Source organism: Lissotriton helveticus, chromosome 2_1, assembly GCF_964261635.1.
Source record: "Lissotriton helveticus chromosome 2_1, aLisHel1.1, whole genome shotgun sequence".
NCBI lineage: Eukaryota > Metazoa > Chordata > Amphibia > Caudata > Salamandridae > Lissotriton > Lissotriton helveticus.
Genome location: NC_136059.1, coordinates 27,654,999 through 27,679,603, shown reverse-complemented (window position 1 = coordinate 27,679,603; position 24,605 = coordinate 27,654,999). Strand labels below are relative to the sequence as shown.

At 45.3% G+C, this 24,605-nt stretch overlaps 1 protein-coding gene across 1 annotated transcript in view; it reads right to left on the bottom strand.

The window, feature by feature from the left end:
• Positions 1-17,537, bottom strand: part of LOC144820041 (vomeronasal type-2 receptor 26-like) — a 97,021-nt gene extending 79,484 nt beyond the window's left edge. The window contains exon 1 of the mRNA XM_078677697.1: positions 17,444-17,537. Coding sequence (XP_078533823.1) covers positions 17,444-17,537 — 94 coding nt within the window. The remainder of the gene's footprint in view (positions 1-17,443) is intronic.
• Positions 17,538-24,605: the final 7,068 nt, after the last annotated feature.

Sequence of the window (24,605 nt, the reverse complement as noted above, 5' to 3'; positions counted from 1 at the left end):
TGGAGATATTCGCGCTTAGCGCGAATATCTCCAAAAGTTGGTAATAGGAGATAGATATCTTGCATGTTGTAATGCAAGTTATTGTGGTATATGGAACTCATACCATAATCTCTCAGGAAAGCAGAAACTGATCCTTTTGGGACCGCCTAAAAAGGCCTAGGGGGTGAGGAGTACTCTACTTTGCCCCCTTTTCACGTTCCGAACTATTTTATTTTACTCTCTTCTGTAATTACACAAAATACCAGCGATAAGATGCATCGGAGACACACAGTGAGAGAAAGGAGGCCGGAGATGAAGAAGACATGTCAAATACACATTGGAGATAATATAGTGGCAGAAGGGAAGTAAATATGAGTAAACTTACCATGTAACATAAAAATGTTGCACTCTATACTATAAGTCTCATTTTATACTACAATCACTTCGCTACAACCTCATAAATTAAAAATAAAAATAAATAATGTCTCAAACAATTTTTGATTTCTAAATATAAATTTATTCTTCAAAATTTTCTAAATTTGAAACAACTAGTAACATGTCCTCATCAGTAATTTCCTCTTCAATCATCTCATCTGGAATCTCCTCATTAAAAGTCTGCAATGATGATTCTTGTAACTCTATGGTCTCCAAACACTCGATAAATTCGCCATCAAGAGATTGATCAAAAAAATCATTCAAGTCATCTCCTCCTTCTGACAATATTTCATTATTGGTGCTGTCCATTTCAATCAATGTAGTGGAATCATTCAAGTCATCTCCTCGTGACAATATTTCATTATTGGTGCTCTCAATTTCAATCAATGTAGTGGAATCATTCAAGTCATCTCCTCCTTGTGACAATATTTCATTATTGGTCCTGTCCATTTCAATCAATCTAATGGAATCATACAAGCCATCTCCTCCTTGTGACAATATTTCATTATTGGTGCTCTCAATTTCAATCAATGTAGTGGAATCATTCAAGTCATCTCCTTGTGACAATATTTCATTCTTGGTGCTGTCCATTTCAATCAATCTAATGGAATCATACAAGTCATGTCCTCCTTGTGACAATATTTCATTATTGGTGCTCTCAATTTCAATCAATGTAGTGGACAATTCAAAAGAAATTGCCACGGTCTCTTCATTGTGAGCCATTTTATTTTGAAATTGCTTGCTGTAAATTGCAGAAAAAAATAATCACTTTCATTTATCGTTTTTAGTAATACATAATATAAAACTAACTTCATCAAGTATTTAGTATAACAGAAGGACTGCAAATAAATAACAGAAAACATTTTTCAAATTATCTTCAAGTGTACAACATAGTTCCCCTTACAAATTAACAACTCACCTTTTTAAAAGTAGCAGAAGTGTTAGTACTGTGTAAATCAAACACCAGAAATTCACCACCAAAAATTCCTCACAAATGTACCTCAGACAGTAGTATCACAAAATGGCTGTGGTTTCCTCTCATTTGACATATATACATAACCAATTAACTTTCATCACACACAAATACAAAACCAAAGTAACATTTTAATTGGTTCTAAATTTCAACACTTTCAAATGTGTTTTCCCCATGCAATTTTCCATAGGACATTTACATACGTCTACAGCCTGAATGGCTGAACGGAATTACACCAAACTTGGCAAAATGGTACATCAAACCTAAGAGGTCAGGAAGGATCTACTATGCCCCCTTATGGTCATTTCCCCCTTCGCTTTGGCCTCCTCTTGTCTCTCAATCCTACCGAGAGACAAGATGGCGGCCGCTACGGACTGTTTGGAATGTTGACAGACGCCGGAGAACCAATCAGCTTCGCAAAGCTCCGTAACGCGAAAAGTACGCGAAGCGGAGCGCTGTTACAGATATATATCTTTTTTTGAACGTTAATTTCTCAAAATCCACTGGAGCACATATATTGAGACCTAGCAAAGGCACATCGGGCTACCAGTCCCTAATATTTTGCCAAGTTTCGTGCAAATCCATTCAGGTGTTCGATTATTATTATTATTATTTTTTTTTGCCCCGCGGGGCCCTTTTAAAACCTCCACATCAAACCTAGGGGGTCAGCGAGGATCTACTATTCCCCCTTATGGTCATTTGCCCCTTCGCTTTGGCCTCCTCTTGTCTCTCGATCCTACCGAGAGACAAGATGGCGGCCGCTACGGACTGTTTGGAATGTTGACAGACGCCGGAGAACCAATCAGCTTCGCTTCACAAAGCTCCGTTGCGCGAAAAGTACGCGTCCTAGGACGCTGCCCGGTCCGCTGTTACAGATATATATCTTTTTTTAAACGTTAATTTCTCAAAATCCACTGGAGCACATATATTGAGACCTACAAAAGGCACATCGGGCTACCAGTCCCTACAATTTTGCCAAGTTTCGTGCAAATCCATTCAGCCGTTCGGGCTAAAAGTGAGGCCAACCGCCCTATGGAAAACTCAATGTTAAAAACACGTTTTGGGACCCCCCTTTTTTCTCGGCCCCCCCTTGACGAACCCCCCCCAAATTTTCAAGGGCTGCTCAGAAACAAAATGTGCCATTTTCCTGAAAATTTCAGCCAATTCCGTCCACAAACGCCAAAGTTATTAGACATAGAATTTTCAAAAAACCCATAGAGAAAAAATCCTAACTATATATACCTACTGGCGACCGCCAGTAGGTAATATATATATCCAAGCTCCCAAAAATCCTGAGAATACCCAGCCGGGTTCCAGGAAGAAAAAAGCACTCACAGGCACGGCACAGCTCGTTTCACAGGGCAAATTTATTAAGGACAGACGCGTTTCGGGAGAGCCCTCCCTTTCTCAATGTCTTTTCATCAGACAAGACGTGCGCAGCGCCATTATGAATGTTTTCAAAACATTATGGAAAACAAACAAAGGACTGATTCTAATTTTGCAGCTCGGGGCGCCATCTTTAAATGTATACATTTTACATATGAAACGTTTGATAACTAGTGAGTTGTACCACATGCAAATACTGCCGTGTATCGGCTATCTAGGTGTCTTAAGAAACGTAACCAGGTACTGTATAAATGTAGTACATTGCATGACTAAGACAACAGAAACTGTTGGGAGATACCCAACCTACGACATAAGCACAAAACTAGAATGTGGTCAGGTCGGACACAATCTTGCCGTGGATCGGCAATTGCAGCCCAAGAGTGGACTGCAAAAACAATCGATGTGGCCAAAAAACTACAACAAGTCATCTGATTCAGTCTCAGTGGTGATGGAAACATCCATCACTCAACAAAAAACAAGAACACTCAAAAACAATCCCAAAAACTATTGCACCGATAATCAAACTGTAAAGTTGAAATTAGAAGCTCAGTAATCAACTAAACAGAACACATAGCACAGTAATACACACAGTTAACCCAGATGAGAGGCCAGTTCTTCTCCCATATTTAAGCCTCCAGGTGCTTTAGTCTCCAGATCAATGATGTACCGGGACTCAAGTCTCCTGAGTGTGAGCAGTCTATTGCCCCCTCTCGGATTCTCTTTGACTTGGTCCAAACAGAAATACCTGAGCAGGTTCCTGTCACTGTTATGTTTTAATGAGAAATGCCGGGCCACGGGATACGTAAAGTCCTTATTTGCAATGGCCCGCATGTGTTCTAATATTCTCAATTTGACAGGATTTATGGTACTCCCAACGTACCGTAACAGACAGGGACACATTAGGCAATAAACAACAAAGTCAGAGTGACATGACATAAACTTTGTTATTCTCCTGCCATCCTTTTTACCCGGGACTTGGTATGTTAATGTCCTTTTACTTGAAGCACAGGCTTTACATTTTCCACAAGGGAAAAATCCTTTAGTGTCTTTCAGGGTTCCTAGTGGTTTCTTTATGGATGGTAGGTGGCTCTGAACCATTAAATCTCTTAGAGATCTGGCCTTTCTGAATGTAATGAGAGGGGTGTTGGGAATATCAGGCCCTACGATCAGATCCGATTTCAAAATATGCCAATGTTTGGACAGAACAGATCGCAGTTTGAACGAGTCAGCAGCGTATGGTGTTATGATGCAAAATTTGCCTTCAGTATCTGGGCCTTTCTTCTTAGCAAAGAGACTAGCACGTGGTATGCTCCTAACCCTGTTAAGGGTGTCTTGTAAAAGGGAGGAACTGTAACCTCTAGTTAGAAATCGTTCCATGCATTCACCAGCTGCTTTCTCGAAATGAGTGTTATGGCTGCAATTGCGCTTTAACCGCAAAAACTCCCCGTATGGGATATTATTAATCAATTTACGAGGGTGGCCGCTGGAAGCGTGTAAAACGCTATTGCCGGCCGTCGGCTTGCGGTAAAGTTGAGTGCAAATGCGTCCTTCTCTGACACTAACTTCTAGGTCTAAGTAGTTGACCCTGTCCCTACTGATTTCACTAGTGAACCTCAGATGGTATTCGTTTTCGTTGAGCAGTTGGATATACTGTTTGGCTTCCTCAACCGTCCCATTCCACACCAGGAACAGATCATCTATGTATCTGCTCCAGGTAACCACCTTGGTGTTCCATGTGGCAAGTCTGGGGGCCCAGGCTACCTGCTCCTCCCACCAGCCGACGAAAAGATTCGCGTAGCTGGGGGCGAAGCAGGAACCCATGGCCGTACCAGAGAGTTGGCGATACATAGTGTCCTGGAAGAGAAAAATGTTATTGCGAAGACAGAATGCAATAAGTTCCAAAAGCATCTTGTTATGCATTGCATATTTCAGTTCTTTTTTGTTCAGGAAATATTCCACTGCATGTAGCCCCTGTTCATGGTCAATACAAGTGTCGCCAGTAGGTATATATAGTTAGGATTTTTTCTCTATGGGATTTTTGAAAATTCTATGTCTAATAACTTTGGCGTTTGTGGACGGAATTGGCTGAAATTTTCAGGAAAATGGAACATTTTGTTTCTGAGCAGCCCCTGAAAATTTGGGGGGGTTCGTCAAGGGGGGCCGAGAAAAAAGGGGGGTCCCAAAACGCGTTTTTCCCATGTTAATTTCCATAGGGCGGTTGGCCTCACTTTTAGCCCGAACGGCTGAATGGATTTGCACGAAACTTGGCAAAATTGTAGGGACTGGTAGCCCGATGTGCCTTTGCTAGGTCTCAATATATGTGCTCCAGTGGATTTTGAGAAATTAACGTTCAAAAAAAGATATATATCTGTGACAGCGTCCCGGGTAGCGCTCCGTTTCGCGTACTTTTCGCGTTACGGAGCTTTGCGAAGCGAAGCTGATTGGCTCTCCGGTGTCTGTAAACATTCCAAACAGTCCGTAGCGGTCGCCATCTTGTCTCTCGGTAGGATCGAGAGACAAGAGGAGGACAAAGCGAAGGGACAAATGACCATAAGGGGGCATAGTAGATCCTCCCTGACCCCCTAGGTTTGATGTGGAGGCTTTAAAAGGGCCCCGCGGGGCAACAAAAAAAAATTTAAAAAATCGTTTTTTTTGTGGGGTGCGCCCGGTTCGCGAACCGGGAAGCGGTCTGGGGAGCGTACTACAAGGAAACAAGAATGATTGACTTTTAACTTATTGTATGTTTATAGACTTTTTTAGATTTTTTTTTTTCTGCCGAGTGACGTCTCGGCCTATCTCCACGGGATGCAGTCCCTACCATCTCGGCGTTTAAGCCCAGGGGGACCGGTAGTGTGGGAGAGATAACGTCTGTTAACGTTCGATTCGAAGGAAATCAGGAAGTGTTGATAAACATTGTCTGCGCCATCTTGCCTTTTTTCAAATGCCACACTTTTGTCGTGCACGGCAGCCATTTTAGATGCCTTGACCAGACCCACTCTCTGCACGCTGTCGATCCTTAGCATGGCTCCCCACCCTCGCAAGCATCTCCCCCAGGCACTGGTCACCCCCGCTCTCTGTCTTATGCATGGGCAATAAACCTCCCCCCATCTGCGCTGCTGTTCCCTGAGAATCACACCCTGTGCCCGCTCGACACCTCCCTTTCGCCCTATTCACTACCGCACCCTCTGACACTCCTCTTCCTCTGTGTCCGATTGTCCAGGCCGGTCCTAGGCTATCACCTAGCCCTGCAGATGTAGTTTATGGCTCCAGCTGTAAAGAATCACCCCTCTTCAAAGGAGTTACATTAGATCAAGGCCCCCACCCGATGAGATCCGTCACACCACACGCGTTCCTACTATCTGAAAACCATCCTGTATTGTGATTGAGGAGGGGACCCAGCCTGAAGCGGAAGATTCCAGGGATGCCTCTTTGTACATCAAAGTTTTTACAATTATGTGTCACATTAAAAATATATAGCACTCCAACAAAGTAGTAGGATTATAAAACTTTAATAACTTATAAATATATACAACGCAACAAAAACAGTAAATACATGTAAACATTTTATGGAAAAAAGAAGCAACAATGGTCAGTAGCTGTGTTTTGTGCGAATAGTCCCAAGGCAGCACAACGTGCTGAGTTCTGGACGGCACCCAGGTGATGTTACCTGGGTGCCGCACTGGTTTTGGGTATCCTACAATGCAGCTCCGAAAAACGGCGTGGGGCGTCCCGGGTGTGCGGGGGGAGGCCTCGTCAGTAGCGGTCTGTTGTGCGAATAGTCCCAAGGCAGCAGAACGCGCTGAGATGTGGATGGCACTCAGGTGATGTCCAGTAAGTTGCCGCACTGGTTTTGGTATCGTACAATGCAGCTCCGAAAAACGGTGTGGGGCGTCCCGGGGGAGGCATTGTCAGTAGCGGTCTGTTGTGCGAATAGTCCCAAGGCAGCAGAACGCGCTGAGATGTGGATGGCACCCAGGTGATGTCCAGTAAGTTGCCGCACTGGTTTTGGTATCCTAGAATGCTGCTCCGAATAACGGCGTGGGGCGCCCCGGGGGGACGGGTGAGGCGGCGTGAACGGGCCTCCCCAGGTGGAGGCTCGTCTGCTGTAGTGGGGCGCCCCTTTACCGTTTCAGTTGCCATTCCGCCCGCTTTTGGTACACTGTGCCAAAATCCGCCATTCAGCTGAGTTGCGCCCACTCTTGCGGTGCAGCGATAGGCGGCTGCCACAGGACTCTCAAAATGGCGGGAGGTTCTTTCCTTTTTGGGCCTGGTCCACTGAAATGGCCCTGGGACACCTTGGAACTCGGACGCTTGTCTGCTAGGTCTTGGACCCCATTCTCGAAAGCGTCCCCTCAGCCTTGAAGATTCTACAAAAGTCTTGGGGGCCCCCGACTCCTGCACGTTTCCGGTGGGGAGCGGCTGCCATGATAGCTCGCGGAATGACCACGACGGAGCCACGAGATGGTGGTGCTTTCATGCTGACGCCAGCTTCAGTCTGAAACATCCAGAAACAAGGTGGGGCTTTCATCGTTTAGGAAAAAAAAATGTTTTAATCCAATGAAAAGTGTTATTTTAGGTCATATGATCAAGCCTTCCTCATTAGGAAACCAAAAGTAAAATGAACCAATGAAAAGTTTTATAAACAAGTCACATGACCTGTTATGTGGCATAGGGTTATAAAAAGCGTAGAAAATCCGTTGGCACGTGAGGTGGCGTCAGTGGCGGACCGATGTGCGAATAGGCCGAAGGCAGCACAACGCGCCAATATCCGGATGGCACCGAGGTGGTGTCCAGCAAGTAGCCGCACTGGTGTGGCCATCCTACAATGCTGCGCCGAAAGTCGGCGTGGGGCGCCCCGTTGGCCTGTGAGTTCGCGTCAGTCAGTGGGGGCTGTTTGAGGATCTGATTGCATTGGAAAGCAATGTGATGCTGTGCGTCGCCCCCAAGATGGAGGTTCCTCGGCTGCAGTGGGGCGCCCCTTGGTGTTTCACTCGCTATGCAGCTGAGTTGCGTGCGCACTTGCGGCGAATAGGCTGAAGGCAGCACAACGCGCCAAGATCCGGATGGCACCGAGGTGGTGTCCAGCAAGTTGCCGCACTGGTGTGGCCATCCTACAATGCTGCGCCGAAAGTCGGCGTGGGGTGCCCCGTTGGCCTGTGAGGTGGCGTCAGTAGCGGACCGATGTGCGAATAGGCCGAAGGCAGCACAACGCGCCAAGATCCGGATGGCACCGAGGTGGTGTCCAGCAAGTTGCCGCACTGGTGTGGCCATCCTACAATGCTGCGCCGAAAGTCGGCGTGGGGTACCACGTTGGCCTGTGAGGTGGCGTCAGTAGCGGACCGATGTGCGAATAGGGCCAAAGGCAGCGCAACGCGCCAAGATCCGGATGGCACCGAGGTGGTGTCCAGCAAGTTGCCGCACTGGTGTGGCCATCCTACAATGCTGCGCCGAAAGTCGGCGTGGGGCGCCCCGTTGGCCTGTGAGGTGGCGTCAGTAGCGGACCGATGTGTGAATAGGCCGGAACCAGCACAAGGCGCCAAGATCCGGATGGCACCGAGGTGGTGTCATAGTTGAGAGTTCTGAGAAGCGGGGGGGAGGCGGCGCAAACGAGTCTCTCCCTCCATGTGGAGGCACTTCATCTGCAGTGGGGCGCCGAGATCCGGATGGCACCGAGGTGGTGTCTAGCAAGTTGCCGCACTGGTGTGGCCATCCTACAATGCTGCGCCGAAAGTCGGCGTGGGGTGCCCGAAGGGGGGGGGGAGGCAGCGCAAATGAGCCTCTCCCGCCTCTCCAGGTTGAGGCACTTCATCTGCAGTGGAGCGCCGTCTAGCTGAGTTTCGCCCGCTCTTGCTGCTACAGCGACAGGCGACTGCAACAGGACTCTCAAAATGGCGGCCTGTTGTTTGGATTTGGGCCTGGTCCACTAAAATGGCCCTGGGACACCTTAGAACTCGGACGCTCGAATTTTTTTTCCTTTCCTCTACATGCAAAAAAGGTAAATGCCCGGTACGTTACCTGCCTCATCTGCCACGATGTACTCTCCAGAGGAACCGAAAAAAAATATAGTTATGGTAATTATACCATGCATCGTCATATGGAGAGGTGGCACCGATTAATTATAGTGGTGCACAAAAGAGAGATTTGGAGGACAACCCCCGACCTGCCAGTACATTCACCAAAGAAGTGGCACTGACAGCATCAGAGGCAAGGGAAACGGTCCCAAATATTCAGAAGAACTTTGGAAAGATTAAAATGACATGTTTAGATTGTGGCAAATTAATTTCATGTGGACAGATGAGTGTTACTCTAATAAATACAGCATATGAACATCATCATAGTCGATGGTTGGTGGAGACATTTTGACTATATCCTGGACCTGCCCGTCCTCGCCCAAAATGGCGCCGGAATAAATGGGACTCGTAACTCCTTGTTGTGTACTGGTTGCACAACCTTGATATCACGAGATACGTATGCAGTTTTGAAGCACATGGCGGGCGGGGATGAGAATTGATTGAATATTTCGACATCCCTATTGATATTAAGTTCTGATGTGTTATTGATTACTGTACTATTGAAAGTTCGAATTAACGTCACCCATGGTACTTGCCCGCAAATGTATATCTAGATAATTTTATTGTAACTGGCCCGGTCGTATTTTAATTATAAAATGTACGTCCACCGATTCCGCAACTGTTAGACACCTTAGTTCTTGCAACCTAATGGCCCGCCCGTTACGTTCCTCTACAGTGTAAATGTCTCCTCATCATATACGATTACAGTTTGCTCCGTGGCCGGCCCACGTGGTTATAGGCCCGTATTTGTATACTGACATTTTCACAATAAAGGTTTTTAAAAGAAAACATGGTAGTAGTATTTACATTGGTAAAGTTTTTAATAATAGTCACTGTTTTCGAATCAGTAAAAGGCAAGTGAAATAAAGCAGTCCAATTACATGAAGGGTAAAAGGTATAATACGCAGGAACGCAGTAAAGATAAATTGTCAAGGGCTGTTGTGTTTTCTACTTCTGCAACATAAAGTGATCCATAAGAATCTGATATTCAGGCGTATCGGCGACTAAGACAGCAGCCGGAGCCTCTTTTGCTCAACGGCTCTGTCATGGGACGAAGAAACGCCCTTTTTCTCGAAAAAGGAATATATTTTACTTGCAGGACAGTTGTACATTTTCCGGGAAAGTACGTTAGCCTGGAACATTATAACATATATGTTTAAGAAAAAATAATGTTCGAAAGCAATAAAAAGCGTAATTTTTAGGTCATATGACCAAGCCTTTCATCATTAGAATAAGAAAAGTAAAATGAAAACCAATGAAAAGTTTTATTAACAAGTCACATGACCTGTTATGCTTACGTTACGCGCTGCGCGCCGCGCCCCGGATCGCTTCCCGGTGCGCTAACGCGGCGCGTCATATGACGCATTACGCGACAACTCAGGTCCAGAATATAGTCAAAATGTCTCCACCAACCAGCGGTCGGAACACAACCCCTTTCAGCAGGCTAAATAGTTCTGTTAAATGACAACAGAAGGGACAGGCAACAAGAACCATCAATCAAAGAGGGGAGGGCAAGTTCTTCTCTACCGGGTCACGCTGGGGCGCTACCGGAACTGATCGAATTGGTAGTCTACAGTGTTTCTGGATGTTTCAGACTGAAGCTGGCGTCAGCATGAGAGCACCATCATCTCGTAGCTCCGTCGTGGCCATTCCACGAGCAATCATGGCAGCCGCTCCCCACCAGAAGCCTGCGGGAGTCGGGGGCCCCCAAGACTTTTGTAGAATCTTCAAGGCTGAGGGGACGCTTTCGAGAATGGAGCCCAAGCCCTAGCAGACAAGCGTCCGAGTTCCAAGGTGTCGCAGGGCCATTTTAGTGGACCACGCCCAAATCTGAAGAGCCGGCCGCCATTTTGAGAGTCCTGTGGCAGCCGCCTATCGCTGCACCGCAAGAGCGGGAGCAACTCAACTACATGGTGAGCGAAACGCTGTAGTCGCAAGAGCGACGGTAAACAGCTGAATAGCGGAAGAGGCACAGTGTAGCAAAAGCGGGCGGAATGGCAACTGAAACGGTAAAGGGGCGCCCCACTACAGCGTGTCTTTAGGTTAAACGGATTGTGGGACAAGGTCAAGAATGGAAGAGTCACCAAAAGGCAAAAAGTTCCGCTTGACCCCGGGAGCCGTCCGCCTATGTCGGGGGTGATCTCAGGCCACACCAGGGCAACAAGACTTGGGGAGGGGGCAGGAGCCAAGCGCCCCCTCCCAGTCCGCGCCATCACACCGTCCCTCAGGGGCCTCCGTCAAGCAGTTCAGGGAGGCACCGCATCACATTGTTTTCAAATGCAGTCACGTCATCAAACAGCCCCCACTTACATTGAGAATAGTGAAGCTGTAGCAGGTGCAAATAACCTTCAGACAGTGTAACAAGCACTCCTCAAAACTTTGAACTATCAGAGTGCATGAGTTTCATGCTCGATCGATTGAGCTAGCCGGATCGGGCAACAAAAAGTATAAAATAGTTATGTAAATAGTTATTTAATAAAATGTTTTACCCTGTTACTTTGCTGGTGTGTTGTATATATTTGTAAAATTTGCATAGAGTTTATCGTTATTTTGGGCGGGGTGGGTGGCGGAGCCGAGCTGTCTTGCAGCCATCATGGTGTGGAGTTCAGTTCATCTCACTAGTTTCGTATTTCTCATGAGGGGTTGTTCCTAATGTTTCTATTTTAGCGAGGTCAAAAAGAGATCCCATTAGTGGCCTACCGATTTTGCTCGATTCCTTTTGTTTTTTTACACGATTTTTCGCTATCTGCAAAGACTAAACAGAGTATTGCGACTCTGTGCTTGTTTGTAAATAGAGAATGAACCAAGGAGAACCAATTCTAAAACAGTAAATGCTTGGATAACAATCAATCAAATGGAGAGAGAAGCAGGCACGACGGATTACAACGGGGGCAAAGGCCTGCGTTAACTACCCTTCACTATCTGCAAAGAGAGAGTACTCCTAATAGAAATGAGGTGGGGGGGGGGCAGCATTCAAAGCAGATCAGTGTGCATAAACACGAAAATGTTTTTACTTACCACGTACTTGACATTCGACAGCTTATGATATTTGCTATTAAAAAACCATTGAAATTCACTGAAAAAACCATAGGTTAGAGACCATATATAGTTAGGAATTAGCATTTAAAAAACCTTGAAAATTCACTGAAAAAACCATAGGTTATAGACCATATATAGTTAGGAATTAGCATTTAAAAAACCTTATTTTACTCACAAAACCATTGAAATTCCATATATAGTTAGTTGCACTAACTATATATCGCGCACCCGCAATCCACTGCTGATGATGTCACATATTACATCATTCATGACATGGTCAGTGACATCACTGATGACATCACTGATGACATCTCAAATGACATCACTGATGACATCTCATTTGACATCATCCTTGTGCTAATACGATAAACCTCTTCAGACTCTAATATAACCTTAGATACACTCAGTGTATACAGACACTCACACACTGTCACTCATCCATGGAGTTACTCACACACCTAGTCAGTCATGCAAAGAAACAATCTCACCTCCATTTCCTCAATTATACAGTTATACACACCTTACTTATTCAAACATATACTAACATATATTTACTCTCTTATACAATCCCTGATACAAGTTCACAATGATCCATACAGCCACTCACACATTCAGTGGCTCTCATGCATAGTTATTTATATATGCCAACTCTCACATGTACTGTGTTTTACATATGTACTTACTATGACATGTAGCATTGAGATATCCATTCACTCATCAATACACTCATGCACACAGTCAACCGCCCATGTAGCTTTTTCCACATGCACTCTTGAACTCATACACCTAGTGAATCAACTGCTCACACATCTATGCACAGAGTCACACACCTCCCAGCCACCCCCACACAAACTCAATCTCCCATACAAATACTTGGGCAACCAATCAATAACACATATAGCCTCTCGTATAGCTAATGATCAACACATGCAGCAGTTTACATCACAACAGACATACTGATGCACACATTCAGACAGTTTAGTCACTAACCCATGCATTTAGTACGACACATTTATTCACTCACTCATACAGTCAGTCACGCACTTACTAAATCCTTCATCCAGACACTTATACATCCACTCATTCTTCAATATATCAAACATATTTAAACTTTACAGAAACACACAGTCACTGGATGATGTCATCAGTGATGTCATCAGTGATGTCATTTGAGATGTCATCAGTGATGTCATTTGAGATGTCATCAGTGATGTCATCAGTGATGTCACTGACCATGTCATGAATGATGTAATATGTGACATCATCAGCAGTGGATTGCGGGTGCGCGATATATAGTTAGTGCAACTAACTATATATGGAATTTCAATGGTTTTGTGTGAGTAAAATAAGGTTTTTTAAATGCTAATTCCTAACTATATATGGTCTATAACCTATGGTTTTTTCAGTGAATATATATATATATGTATATATATATATATATATAATTGTAACGAGAAAGGAGACTGCACTCACGGGGGGTCAAATGCAAGTCGGATTTTATTGCACACAAATAAAGAGGTTAAGACGCGTTTCGGAGGTACGCCTTCGTCAGTTACAGGCGGCCGCCATAACGCTGCAAGTTATACACAGTGTTGCCTCACCAAATCTCACGGGACTTGTCTCTATGAGACGCCATATTGACATCAGGCACTATCGGTGACTTTAGAAAATAAAGAGTAAACAGCCAAATTGACATTTTCGGAGTTGGATGAACACAGTCTACAAACATGATCGAAAGTTTTAAACAAATTTCTAAATAACATGGATAAACGTAATTCATGTTCTAGGAAGCCACATAATGCATTAAAAATAAAATGCAAAAAATGCAGAAATCAAATGCTTGCGGTCACGATATTTCCTATTGAAATAAAAAACACTGTTGAATATATATATGAATACTCCATCCCACTCCGTCACCAAAGAAGGCACGTACTCGAAGAAGTAAGGTATGGCTTTCTTTATTATATCAGGTCTCACACGACCCCATGGCTAGAGAGACGCGTTTCGGCTTCGCAGAAGCCTTTTCAATCTAATTGGCGCCCTACACCTGTAGGTATATATAGCCCTTCCCCATCAAGGTATTTAATAAACATCAAGGAAATACTCTTGCCCTTTAAACACGCATAATACATAACATTATTGCAAATATTAAAAAATGCTCCTTTATGGAACGCATAGTGCAGCTAGTTGTTCAGCATGTTTTAGCATTTCAAAAATGATAAATGCGTGTAAGAACAATTGTCCGAGATTATCTCATCTGTAACCTCTCGTGGGAGAAGATATATTTTTGATATATTTGTACTATGGCACTAATCACTCTAGAAAACAAAAGCCCTTGAAATAACACACACATTCAGTTTAAATGCATAAAGACTTGCAGTAACTATTTAAAAAATGTAAACGTAGAGGCATCTTGAATCCCGACATGTTTCTGCTACTAACCCCGAGGCCAACAGTGTTTATAGAAAGGAAAGCTGCACTGCAGGATTAGATATTATTCTGCGCCCACATGAACTCGCCGTAATCTGACAGTTAAGCAAATGAGGCCGGGAGCCTTAGTGATAACAGTTGCAGAACAGGATTTTTAAAAGAAACACACAGTGTGTTTAATTAATCGACAAAATATCAGCTTCCCGTTGCACATTTATATCCCCGAACGGACTACCACTCCCACAATGCCTCAATGCACTCGGGCGAGAACCTCACAGTCCTGGGCCTGGATCTTGATATTAGCCAGCATATGAGTCTCTTGAAGCCGTGGCCGGTAAATGTCAATGCCAGGGGCGGCTGGTGACATTTGAAAGTGGTGGGGCGTAAACTAATTTGCATATTGCACCGCAGCGATCGAGCGCAGCGAGCGAGCCCGAACAACCTTGCATCCATCCATACATCATTCATGCATCCACCCATCTATCCACCCACCCATCCTGCATCCATACATCATTCATTCATGCACCCACCCATCCATCCATCACCCATCATGCATCCACCCATCATGCATGCATCCATGAATGCATCCATCCATACATCATTCATGCATCCATCCACCCATCCATCCATCATGCATCCACCCATCATGCATGCATCCATGCATCCATCCATACCTCATTCATGCATCCACCCATCCATCCACCCATCCATCCATCCACCCACCCTGCATCCATACATCATTCATTCATGCATCCACCCATCCATCCATCATGCATCCACCCATCATGCAAGCATCCATCCATACATCCACCCAACCATCCTGCATCCATACATCATTCATTCATGCACCCACCCATCCATCCATCCACCCACCCATTTATCCATCATGCATCCACCCATCCACCCATCATGCATGCATCCATGAATGCATCCATCCATACATCATTCATGTATCCATCCACCCATCCATCCATCCATCCATCATGCATCCACCCATCATGCATGCATCCATCCATACATCATTCATGCATCCACCCATCCATCCACCCACCCTGCATCCATACATCATTCATTCATGCATCCACCCATCCATCATGCATCCACCCATCATGCATGCATCCATCCATACATCATTCATGCATCCACCCATCCATCCATCCACCCAACCATCCTGCCTCCATATATCATTCATTCATGCACCCTCCATATGCCGTCTCTGGGGTAATTAATCAGTGCATTTGTTTTCAGATGACCTTGTAGCACGTTATGCCCCCAACAGCCTATTGGGGGGCATAACGTTTTACAAACATAACACTGTTTGCAACTGCAAAAAGAGAGAATTCCACTCTCGGAATGCCGGCGATTAAAACAACACATCAGCAATACTCTTTACAGGACCCTCTGCCGAGCCTACCGAGCAAAAAATGCATTTCCCAAGTCTGCGGAACTCCCGGAGGAGTCCTAAAATTTGCTCAAAAACAGCCCAGCTGCGCAAAATGAGCTTCAGTGATAAACAGCATCAAGAACCAGAAAACCGGATGACGTGAAAAGAAGAACACACATTACGTCTGAGCAGCGCAGACAGTGTTAGTCTAAATTATGGCACAGTAGCAAACTCTTTAATTACCAGTACACTATTTAATCTCACCAATGTTTAGAGAAACCACAATGAATAAAAATGACAGTGTGAACGAAACGGGTCTCCCTGGCCGAGCGGGCGCCAGGATTGGCTGGGGGGGCACCATGACTGCTCGCCCAGTCGCCCTGTGCAACCCCGGGGGCTGCGGCCCGCCCCCTGGTCCTCTCTCTAAGGGGAAAATCACAGGGGAAACCATCTGCGCATGCGCGGGCTAGTTTGTGCCCAGAAATCTACTTGCGCAGCAGGCCAATCCTTCCCCCCCCCCCCCACTCCGGAAAAGTCGGCCGGCGGGTAGCGCGATTGTTTTCATATTTTTATCTGTATTTTATTGACGACGCGGTGGGTCCATGGGGCTTAGTGGGGCTACGCCCCTACGCCCCAATGGACGCACCGCGCCTGGTCAATGCATTGTAGCAAGCTTGAGTCAGAGTCTCGTAGCAAAAAATTTGTAAATCCAAACAACCTCTTCAACAAGAAAGAGTAGAGGCCACAGCTGGGGACAACAAGGAAACCATTTATTTCAACAAATGTGGCGAATGCATTTCGGCATAACGATGCCTTCCTCAGCGTCACAAGTAACTCCCAGGATACAGCGCTTAGCTCCCAGGTAGGTGAATGAATGAAATGTCAAACCTAGTGGTCGGGCGGGATGCAGGATTTGCCAAGATGAAAACTGATTCCCCTGCTTGTTGTAAAAACAATGCGCCTCTTTGGGTCCCCATACCGCTTCAGCCCCGAAGCACAGGTGCAAATGTCCGCGGGGGCAGCAGTGTCCGTGCACGCCGCCCAAAACAAAGATCAGTGTCCTTGCCACCGCATCATTTCTCCCTGAACATCGAGGCGGGCCCAGGCCGTACCAATCCCTTGGTGTCCACACAAAGCCGAAGCAATGCCAGAGGGGTCCGGGCCAACTTGAAGAAGCGGGGGCCTCCAACTGTGTCTCTGGGATCTGACGCGTTGGAGGCAGGGCTTGCCGCCATTGGGGGTTGAGTCATTCTGCGCACCTGTGCTGGGATGAGTCCCGCCCACCCGCCTACTTAATCCCTCGCCTCTCTGCCCGCCTTAGATCAGTGATTGCGACGACTCTGAGGCGGAAGCCGGAGGACGAGACAGACTCGTTTTTAAAAATTGTATCTATTTATTTGCTGCACTTTTAAACTTGCAATTGTGTTATTTTTAACAAACTCTTTACTCACCCTGCCCCGCCGCATTCTACGCCCGCTCCTCGCGCAGACGACTAGGATCTGACGCGTTGGAGGCAGGGCCTGCCGCCATTGGGGGTTGAGTCATTCTGCGCACCCGTGCTGGGATGAGTCCGGCCCACCCGCCTACTTAATCCCTCGCCTCCCTGCCCGCCTTAGATCAGTGATTGCGACTCCTCTGAGGCGGAAGCCTGAGGACGAGACAGCCTTGTTTTAAAAAACGGTATTTCTTTATTTGCTGCACTTTTAAACTTGCAATTGTGTTACTTTTAACAAGCTCTTTACTCACCCTGCCCCGCCGCATTCACCGCCCGCTTCTCGCGCAGACGACTAGGATCTGACGGGTTGGAGGCAGGGCTTGCCGCCATTGGGGGTTGAGTCATTCTGCGCACCTGTGCTGGGATGAGTCCCGCCCACCCGCCGACTTAATCCCTCGCCTCCCTGCCCGCCTTAGATCAGTGATTGCGACTCCTCTGAGGCGGAAGCCGGAGGACGAGACAGTTATTTGCTGCACTTTTAAACTTGCAATTGTGTTACTTTTAACACGCTCTTTACTCACCCTGCCCCGCCGCATTCACCGCCCGCTCCTCGCGCAGACGACTAGGATCTGACGCGTTGGAGGCAGGGCTTGCCGCCATTGGGGGTTGAGTCATTCTACGCACCTGTGCTGGGATGAGTCCCGCCCTCTCCCAACCCTACATAGTACATACCACTTCCTGGCCGTGCAGAAGCAGCGCCGAAGGCGCGCCAAAGGCAAGCCCGTCTGCGCCCGTCCGCACCCTGAAGCGCCCAGCGGCCATGAACTCGGCCCAAATTGAGCCTGCAACCTACCGCCCAGTCTCATATTCATCTGAGGAGCTACGCCGCCTTAATAGCAGCCTTCCTTTCTGTGTACCACTCGATTGCTCGCTCAAAACCCTGGTAAAATGCCCACATTGTAACTACGAATTTACCTGTAACATTGCACTTACAGTACCATTAACTCCACCTTATACATTTTGGAGCATTAATTGTCGATCTCTGCCCAAAAACCGAGCTCATATATTTGACCTATTAACTTTCACCCAGCCAGATGCCTTGTTTCTTACGGAAACCTGGCTTCATGCCAGTTCCGGGCCAGATGTGGCCAGTGCCTTGCCACCTGGATATGTTATAGTCAGGCAAGACAGAGCCACTGGGAAAGGGGGTGGGGTAGCGAATATTTTTAAGGATATTTACTCCTGCTTTATGGAAGCTATTCTACTCCCAGACTGTGAAGCCGCGCTATTCAAACTGGCAGTCACCCCTCAACTGACGATATCAGGGATACTTATCTACCCCCCCCCTGATAAACCAACTCAATGGCTATCTTCATTCGCGTAACGTGTAGCCCCTTACGTGATGAAGTCAGCTAATTTCACCATCCTGGGAGATTTAAATCTCCATCTGGAAGACACGCATAATTGGCTTAAGCAGAATGTTTCTATCCGACTGCGAGGCCATAAATTTAATACTGCGCAACCGAGGTCCCACCCATCAGGCAGGCCACCTACTTGATCCTGTAATTTCCAACATTCTGTTTGACTTCACGTCTCCTGCCCTCCCACTTGATTGGTCTGACCACTTTGCTATTCACTTTACACTGCTTGCTGAAACCGCGAAGGGTATGCCCTGCTTTGGCACCATGGCCAACCATAGAGCCTGGACTAGGTTAAACATTTCGGCGTTTAACGCCTCACTCACTGCCACCCGCCCCAACAACAAACTTAGGTGCACCTCTTTGGTTCAGGAAGTATCTCACTGGCTAACTTTTAACATCAACCGCCATTTGCCGCCACGTCCTAGACGACCCATCCCACATCTTGCCCCAGCCCCATGGTTTGCGGACGATCTGAAAGCAATGAAGTCCGAATGTAAACATCTGTAGAGATCCTGGCGAAAAGCCTACGCTCCTAATGACAAACTGTTCTATCGATCAGCACTCAGGCGATACCATCGAGCCTGCAGAAATGCGAAAGCTTTTTTTGTCTCGGAGTCTATTGAAAGGGCTATTAATCGGCCGAAAGCTCTCTTCTCTATGGTCAAGAAGTTAGCAGGCTCAAACACCTCCCCCACCCCACCTGCGCTCGGGGAAGCGGAATGCAATGAAATTGCAGACTTTTTTATATCTAAAGTCGAAACTATCTACAACGCCCTTTCTCTGACCTCCCCCAAGTCCCCTCTTGACTCCTCTACTCTGGACATACTAGACCCCCCACTTCCGGAAACGCAGATCTCGGAGTGGCCTCTGCTTGAGTCAAACTCGTTTTTCGCCTGCATGGCGAAGGTAAATTCAGGCTCCCCTCTGGATCCAATCCCTATGGACATTCTTCGCCAGCTATCTCCTGATGTTCTTTTAGTTATTCAAGAGCTTTTGAACGCCTCATCGCGGGAATCTATTGTCCCGGATGAATGGAAAAGAGCTATGCTGGTTCCGCTCTTAAAAAAACCTGGCGCAGATCCCAAGATGCTTGCCAACTTCCGGCCCATCTCCTTGCTGCCCATGTTCTAAAAGATCCTGGAGAGGCATGTTAACATACATCTTACTTCTCATGTGGAGACTACAGGATTTTTACATCTGTCCCAATCAGGGTTCCGCTCCCACTTCTCCACCGAAACAACCCTCCTGGGGGTCACTGAGAACCTACGCACTCGCCTTGATCATGGTGAGACCTCGGCGCTTTTTCTTTTAGATTTAAGCGCCGCATTTGATACGGTCTCACACTCCATTCTTTTGAGAGCACTGAAAGCGGCCGGGGTGACTGGCCCTGCCCTAGCTTGGCTGGCCTCTTTTTTAAGCCACCGGACATTTCAGGTTGTTTCTTCCGGTTTTTCCTCTTATATTCGTTCATCTGCATATGGGGTGCCGCAGGGGTCCTCTCTGAGCCCTATGCTCTTTAATATCTGCGTGAGGCCCCTAGCAACCATCGTGGAAGACGCTGGTCTCTCCCTTTACTCATACGCAGATGATACCCAGATTCTTTTCTCGGCCGTAGCAAATAATCCATCTGTTCTTAAACTAGGACTTAGCCGAGTGGCAGAGTGGATGCAGGCAAACCTCCTGAAACTGAACGGAGATAAGACGGAGGTGGTCATTCTGGGCAAGCATAAGCACCTCTGGAGCCCCGCACATTGGCCGTCAGAAATGGGTCCTCCACCCCTTCCAGTGACGCAGGTCCGCAACCTTGGCTTTGTTCTGGATGATTCACTCTCCATGCGTCACCAAGTGGTCAAGGTGGCAGCCACCTGTTTTTCCATCCTGGGGTGGCTCCCGAAGATCTTATGGATGCTCCCAGTCTCGACGAGGCGTTCGGTGGTCCAGGCTTTGATTATCTCTCGCCTGGACTAAGGCAATGTGCTTTATCTGGGAGTTACCTTGGAGATTCAGAGGAGACTTCAGCTTGTCCAGAACTCGGCTGCCCGCCTCCTTTGTAAGGTCCCGTGGAAATCTCCTATCTCCCCCTTCCTCAAGGACCTTCACTGGCTCCGTATTGAAAACCGAGTCAAATTTAAAGCTCTTTGCTTTATGCATAAGATCAAACAAGGGTCGGCTCCAGCCTACTTACAGTCTCTTGTCCAACAATACTCTCCATCTCGCCTTCTCAGATCCTCATCCCAAGGAAACTTCCTGATTCCGCGTTTCAAACTGACGAGAATGGGTGGACGCTCCTTCTCTTGCATTGCCCCTAGGCTGTGGAACTCTCTTCCGGTGACATTGAAACTTGAACCATCTTTGATGAAATTCTGCAGTGACCTTAAAACCTGTCTCTTTCCTCAATAACAACTGCGATTTGTAAGCACTTTTCTACTGGCGCCGGGAGACCTCCTGTGGGTAGCTGCGCGCCCTATAAATTCAACTACATACACACACATAAAGTGCTTTGAGTTTAAATCAGAATATGAAATTGAAGAGTAATTGATGACCGCAGCCAAGAAAGGCAGCAAGTAAGTGTGTGCACATGTGGATGATGTGTTCATTGAATGGAAGATGAGTAAGGTAAAAAGTTAGAAATGTTGAAGATGCGCAAAGTAACAATTGCCTTATCATGGAAGTAGATATTTGGATACCCAGCTCATTACACACGTCGGAAGAAAGGATGCAAGTGTGGAAATTACGCACTGTAATTTATGGGAAGTAGTTAACAATAAGGCTGAATAAAGGGTGTGCACTTTGAATTTGTATTACAAGAAAAATAATTGATAACCCCAGTCAAGAAAGGCAGCAAGTGTGCAAATTTCCAACTGCCTTCGGTCGGAGTAGATTGATAAATGACTAATGAGTAATGTTGAGGACAGATATGTTCCTGTTTTCTGTTTTTTATGAAGTTGATAGACTGTTTCACATAACAGAAAAGTTCATCGCAATAAATGTATAGAAATTTAAGTTTACTAAAATCAAGATTAATATGTGAGTATGGACAGCTTTGCTGAAAATGCTGTTGCAGCAGTTTATGTGCTTGGTGCAGCAGCAGGTGGGTTGCCCTGCAATTTTTGTGTTGCAGCTCAAGCAAAGTTGTTGGGGTGCAAGTTCTTCACGTGTCGCACTATATAGAGTTGTTTGGTAAATTTTACAGATTACTTTTGGAGCATTAACCTTCGGTTGGAGTAGTAGCTACGACAAAAAGGCTTGATAAAAGGTTCAATCAGAATATGAAATTGAAGAATAATTGATAATTCCAGTCAAGAAAGGCAGAAAGTGTGAAATTAAGTACTGGTTTAGGCTGGGGTAGTTGATACCAATTACAAGATAATGTCAAAAAAAGTAATGTTGAGCATAGCGATGCTCCTGCTCCCGGCATTTTATTAGGCCGATAGACTGTTCTATGTAAGACAAAAGTTAATCACAATAAATGCATAGAATGTTAATTTCACCGAAATCAGGTTCAATTTGTGGATGTGGATTGCTTGCTGAATATGCTGCTGCGGCAATCAATGTGCTTGGTGCAACAGCAGGTGAATTTTCCTGTAACTTCTGTGTTGGAGCTCAAGCAAAGTTATGGTGTGCAAGTTCTTGATATGTCGCATCATACTTGGTGTACCAAAGGAGTATTTTTTGGATGGATCACTGCTTTAAAGAGTTGTTTGGCAAATTTTAAAGGTTACTAACGGAGCATTAACCTTTTTTTGCCCTTCAGGGATAGTAAATAAGTTCCAAATTAGAGCTTTTTTCTTCTTCTTTGGAGGCTCTTCAAGAATGAAATCTCTTTCGGAAGAAAAGCTGGAAGATGAGTCCATTGCTGTTATTATGGTGATCTTCCTTCTATTTGACAGGGTTCTCAGAAGAGATGGTCCTTCTTAGGATGTCAAATTAGAATGAATAAAAAGGGAGGGATCTTTGAACAGTTGGGATAGGAAGTGTTATGAACCAAAACACTATAATACGTATACTTTCTGGCTTTTTTTCAGTTAAATATTGAATTTCTTGTACAGATTTAAATACTCGATTTCGTGTTGCATGAAGACTTAGATTCAGCCAAATTATTCTTCTAGATTTGAAGTAAAGACTTGCAGATGATAAGCGATCCGCACATTCATAAGCTCCAATTTCTCGATGAGATAACATCTTTAAACTGTAACTATATACTTTTTTAGTTAGACTTTTCTTGTAGGAAATCTCTTCTCACATCACCTTCAGTTCTGTCTTTTCTGATTTTGTTATGTAAGGTGTAAGATATCGAGGAACAGCAACAGAATTATCTGCAATATATTGAATGTCTATGTTAGCATTCCACATGGAGAAAATGACTGGGTTGTAGTCATTTATGTATTTAGACTCTTCATTTCGTTTTAAGTTGTATGTATTTTTTGGAGACTTTCTTGTGATAGTATGTATTAAAGATGATATAAAACTGTTCACTCTTCCTTTCAATATTATAGGACGTGGAAATCCAAAACATTTTGTGTAGAACTTGTCCTTAAATTTGAAGTTTCAATGACAGTATTTCCCACAACGATGGCTTTGTAATCGTAAAACTTGTTGTCTTAAGTCCTTATCTTGTGTACTTTTGGGTACATCACATGTGGTATATTTTCCAATAAAAGACAGCACATTATCATCTGACTCAGTTGCAAATTTGGAATCATCTTTGATCCATACTAGTGTATGTATGTGTGGAGCAGCTTTTGGTTGATACTCTTTTCTCCGAAAGAAATCCAAAACCTTTCCAAGAGGAGAATTTTTTTATTGGTGATAAAAGATATTATAGCTTTGAATTTTTGATTGAAATACCTGCATACATTAACTGGATCCAAAGAGCACAATTCTCCAGGTGTCTTGTATTCAATATTTAGTAACTTTGGATTTGTGTCTCGAAGAAATTGAAGTAAATCATCCCAAGCGTACTCAGCACAGCTCACATATAAATTTTTAGAATATTGATTAGTTTTTTTACCAGATACGTTGTCTTGTTTACTTTCCTAACATTCACTAATTCTTGCCAGATTTTCTTACTCCTGGTAGGAATGCCATTAACAAGAATAAGTAAAGGTTCATCTTCTACATTTTCTACACCAATTGTTTCAATTTTTTATAACAAATCTAGAGGCAAATATACAACTCTTCCCTTTAATCCTGTTTGTAAATCTGAAAGAGGCAATTTTCCTGTCTTAGGCTCCATACGAACAATAGCCTGAAATGGATGCACACATTGAATCAGAATAGACTCATAGGTATTTAAATCCATCAGTTCAGAAGGAATAATTACCAACTCCAGATAATTATGCACAGTTCTAGCAGGCAATTTGTTGTCATCTAATGTGTTATAACAATATTTGCAAATATGCTGATCAGAACCCAAATGAAAATGAAATTAAAGAAATGAATTGAAAGAAAACTTGTAATGCGCAACTAAAACCTGAAGGCATCAAGGCGCCTATCAAAATAATTCATAAAGAAGGCAAAACAGAACTACAGGTATGCTTTCGCGAATAGCCGAGTCTTCAGGGCCTTTCCAAAGGACTGCATAGTGGGAAGGGACTTAGTTTCCACAGGTAGAGCGTTCCATATTTTTGGTGCTACGGTAGAAAAGGCTTTGCCACCCCATTTAGCTCTGCGAATGCGGGGTACTGATAGCAGAGACTTATTCGCGGAACGCAAATTTCTAGAGGGACTGTAAGGAGCCAGGAGAGCTCCAATCCCGGCTGACCTATTTCTAGCTAAGGCGCCATAGGTCAGGCACATAATTTTAAAGGAAATCCTGTCCTCAATTGGGAGCCAGTGTAGAGATTTCCTTGCGGAAGTGGCTGACGCACGTTTGGGTAAATCTAACACAAACTTGGCCGCCGCATTCTGGACCATTTCTAGTCGCTGCAGCAACCCCTTGTTGAGTCCTGCATACAGCGCATAACAGTAATCAATTCGGGAGCCTATGAGTGCCACCACTACTTGCTTTCTCGCCTGCTGGGAAAGATAGTGTTTGATCTTCCTCAGGACG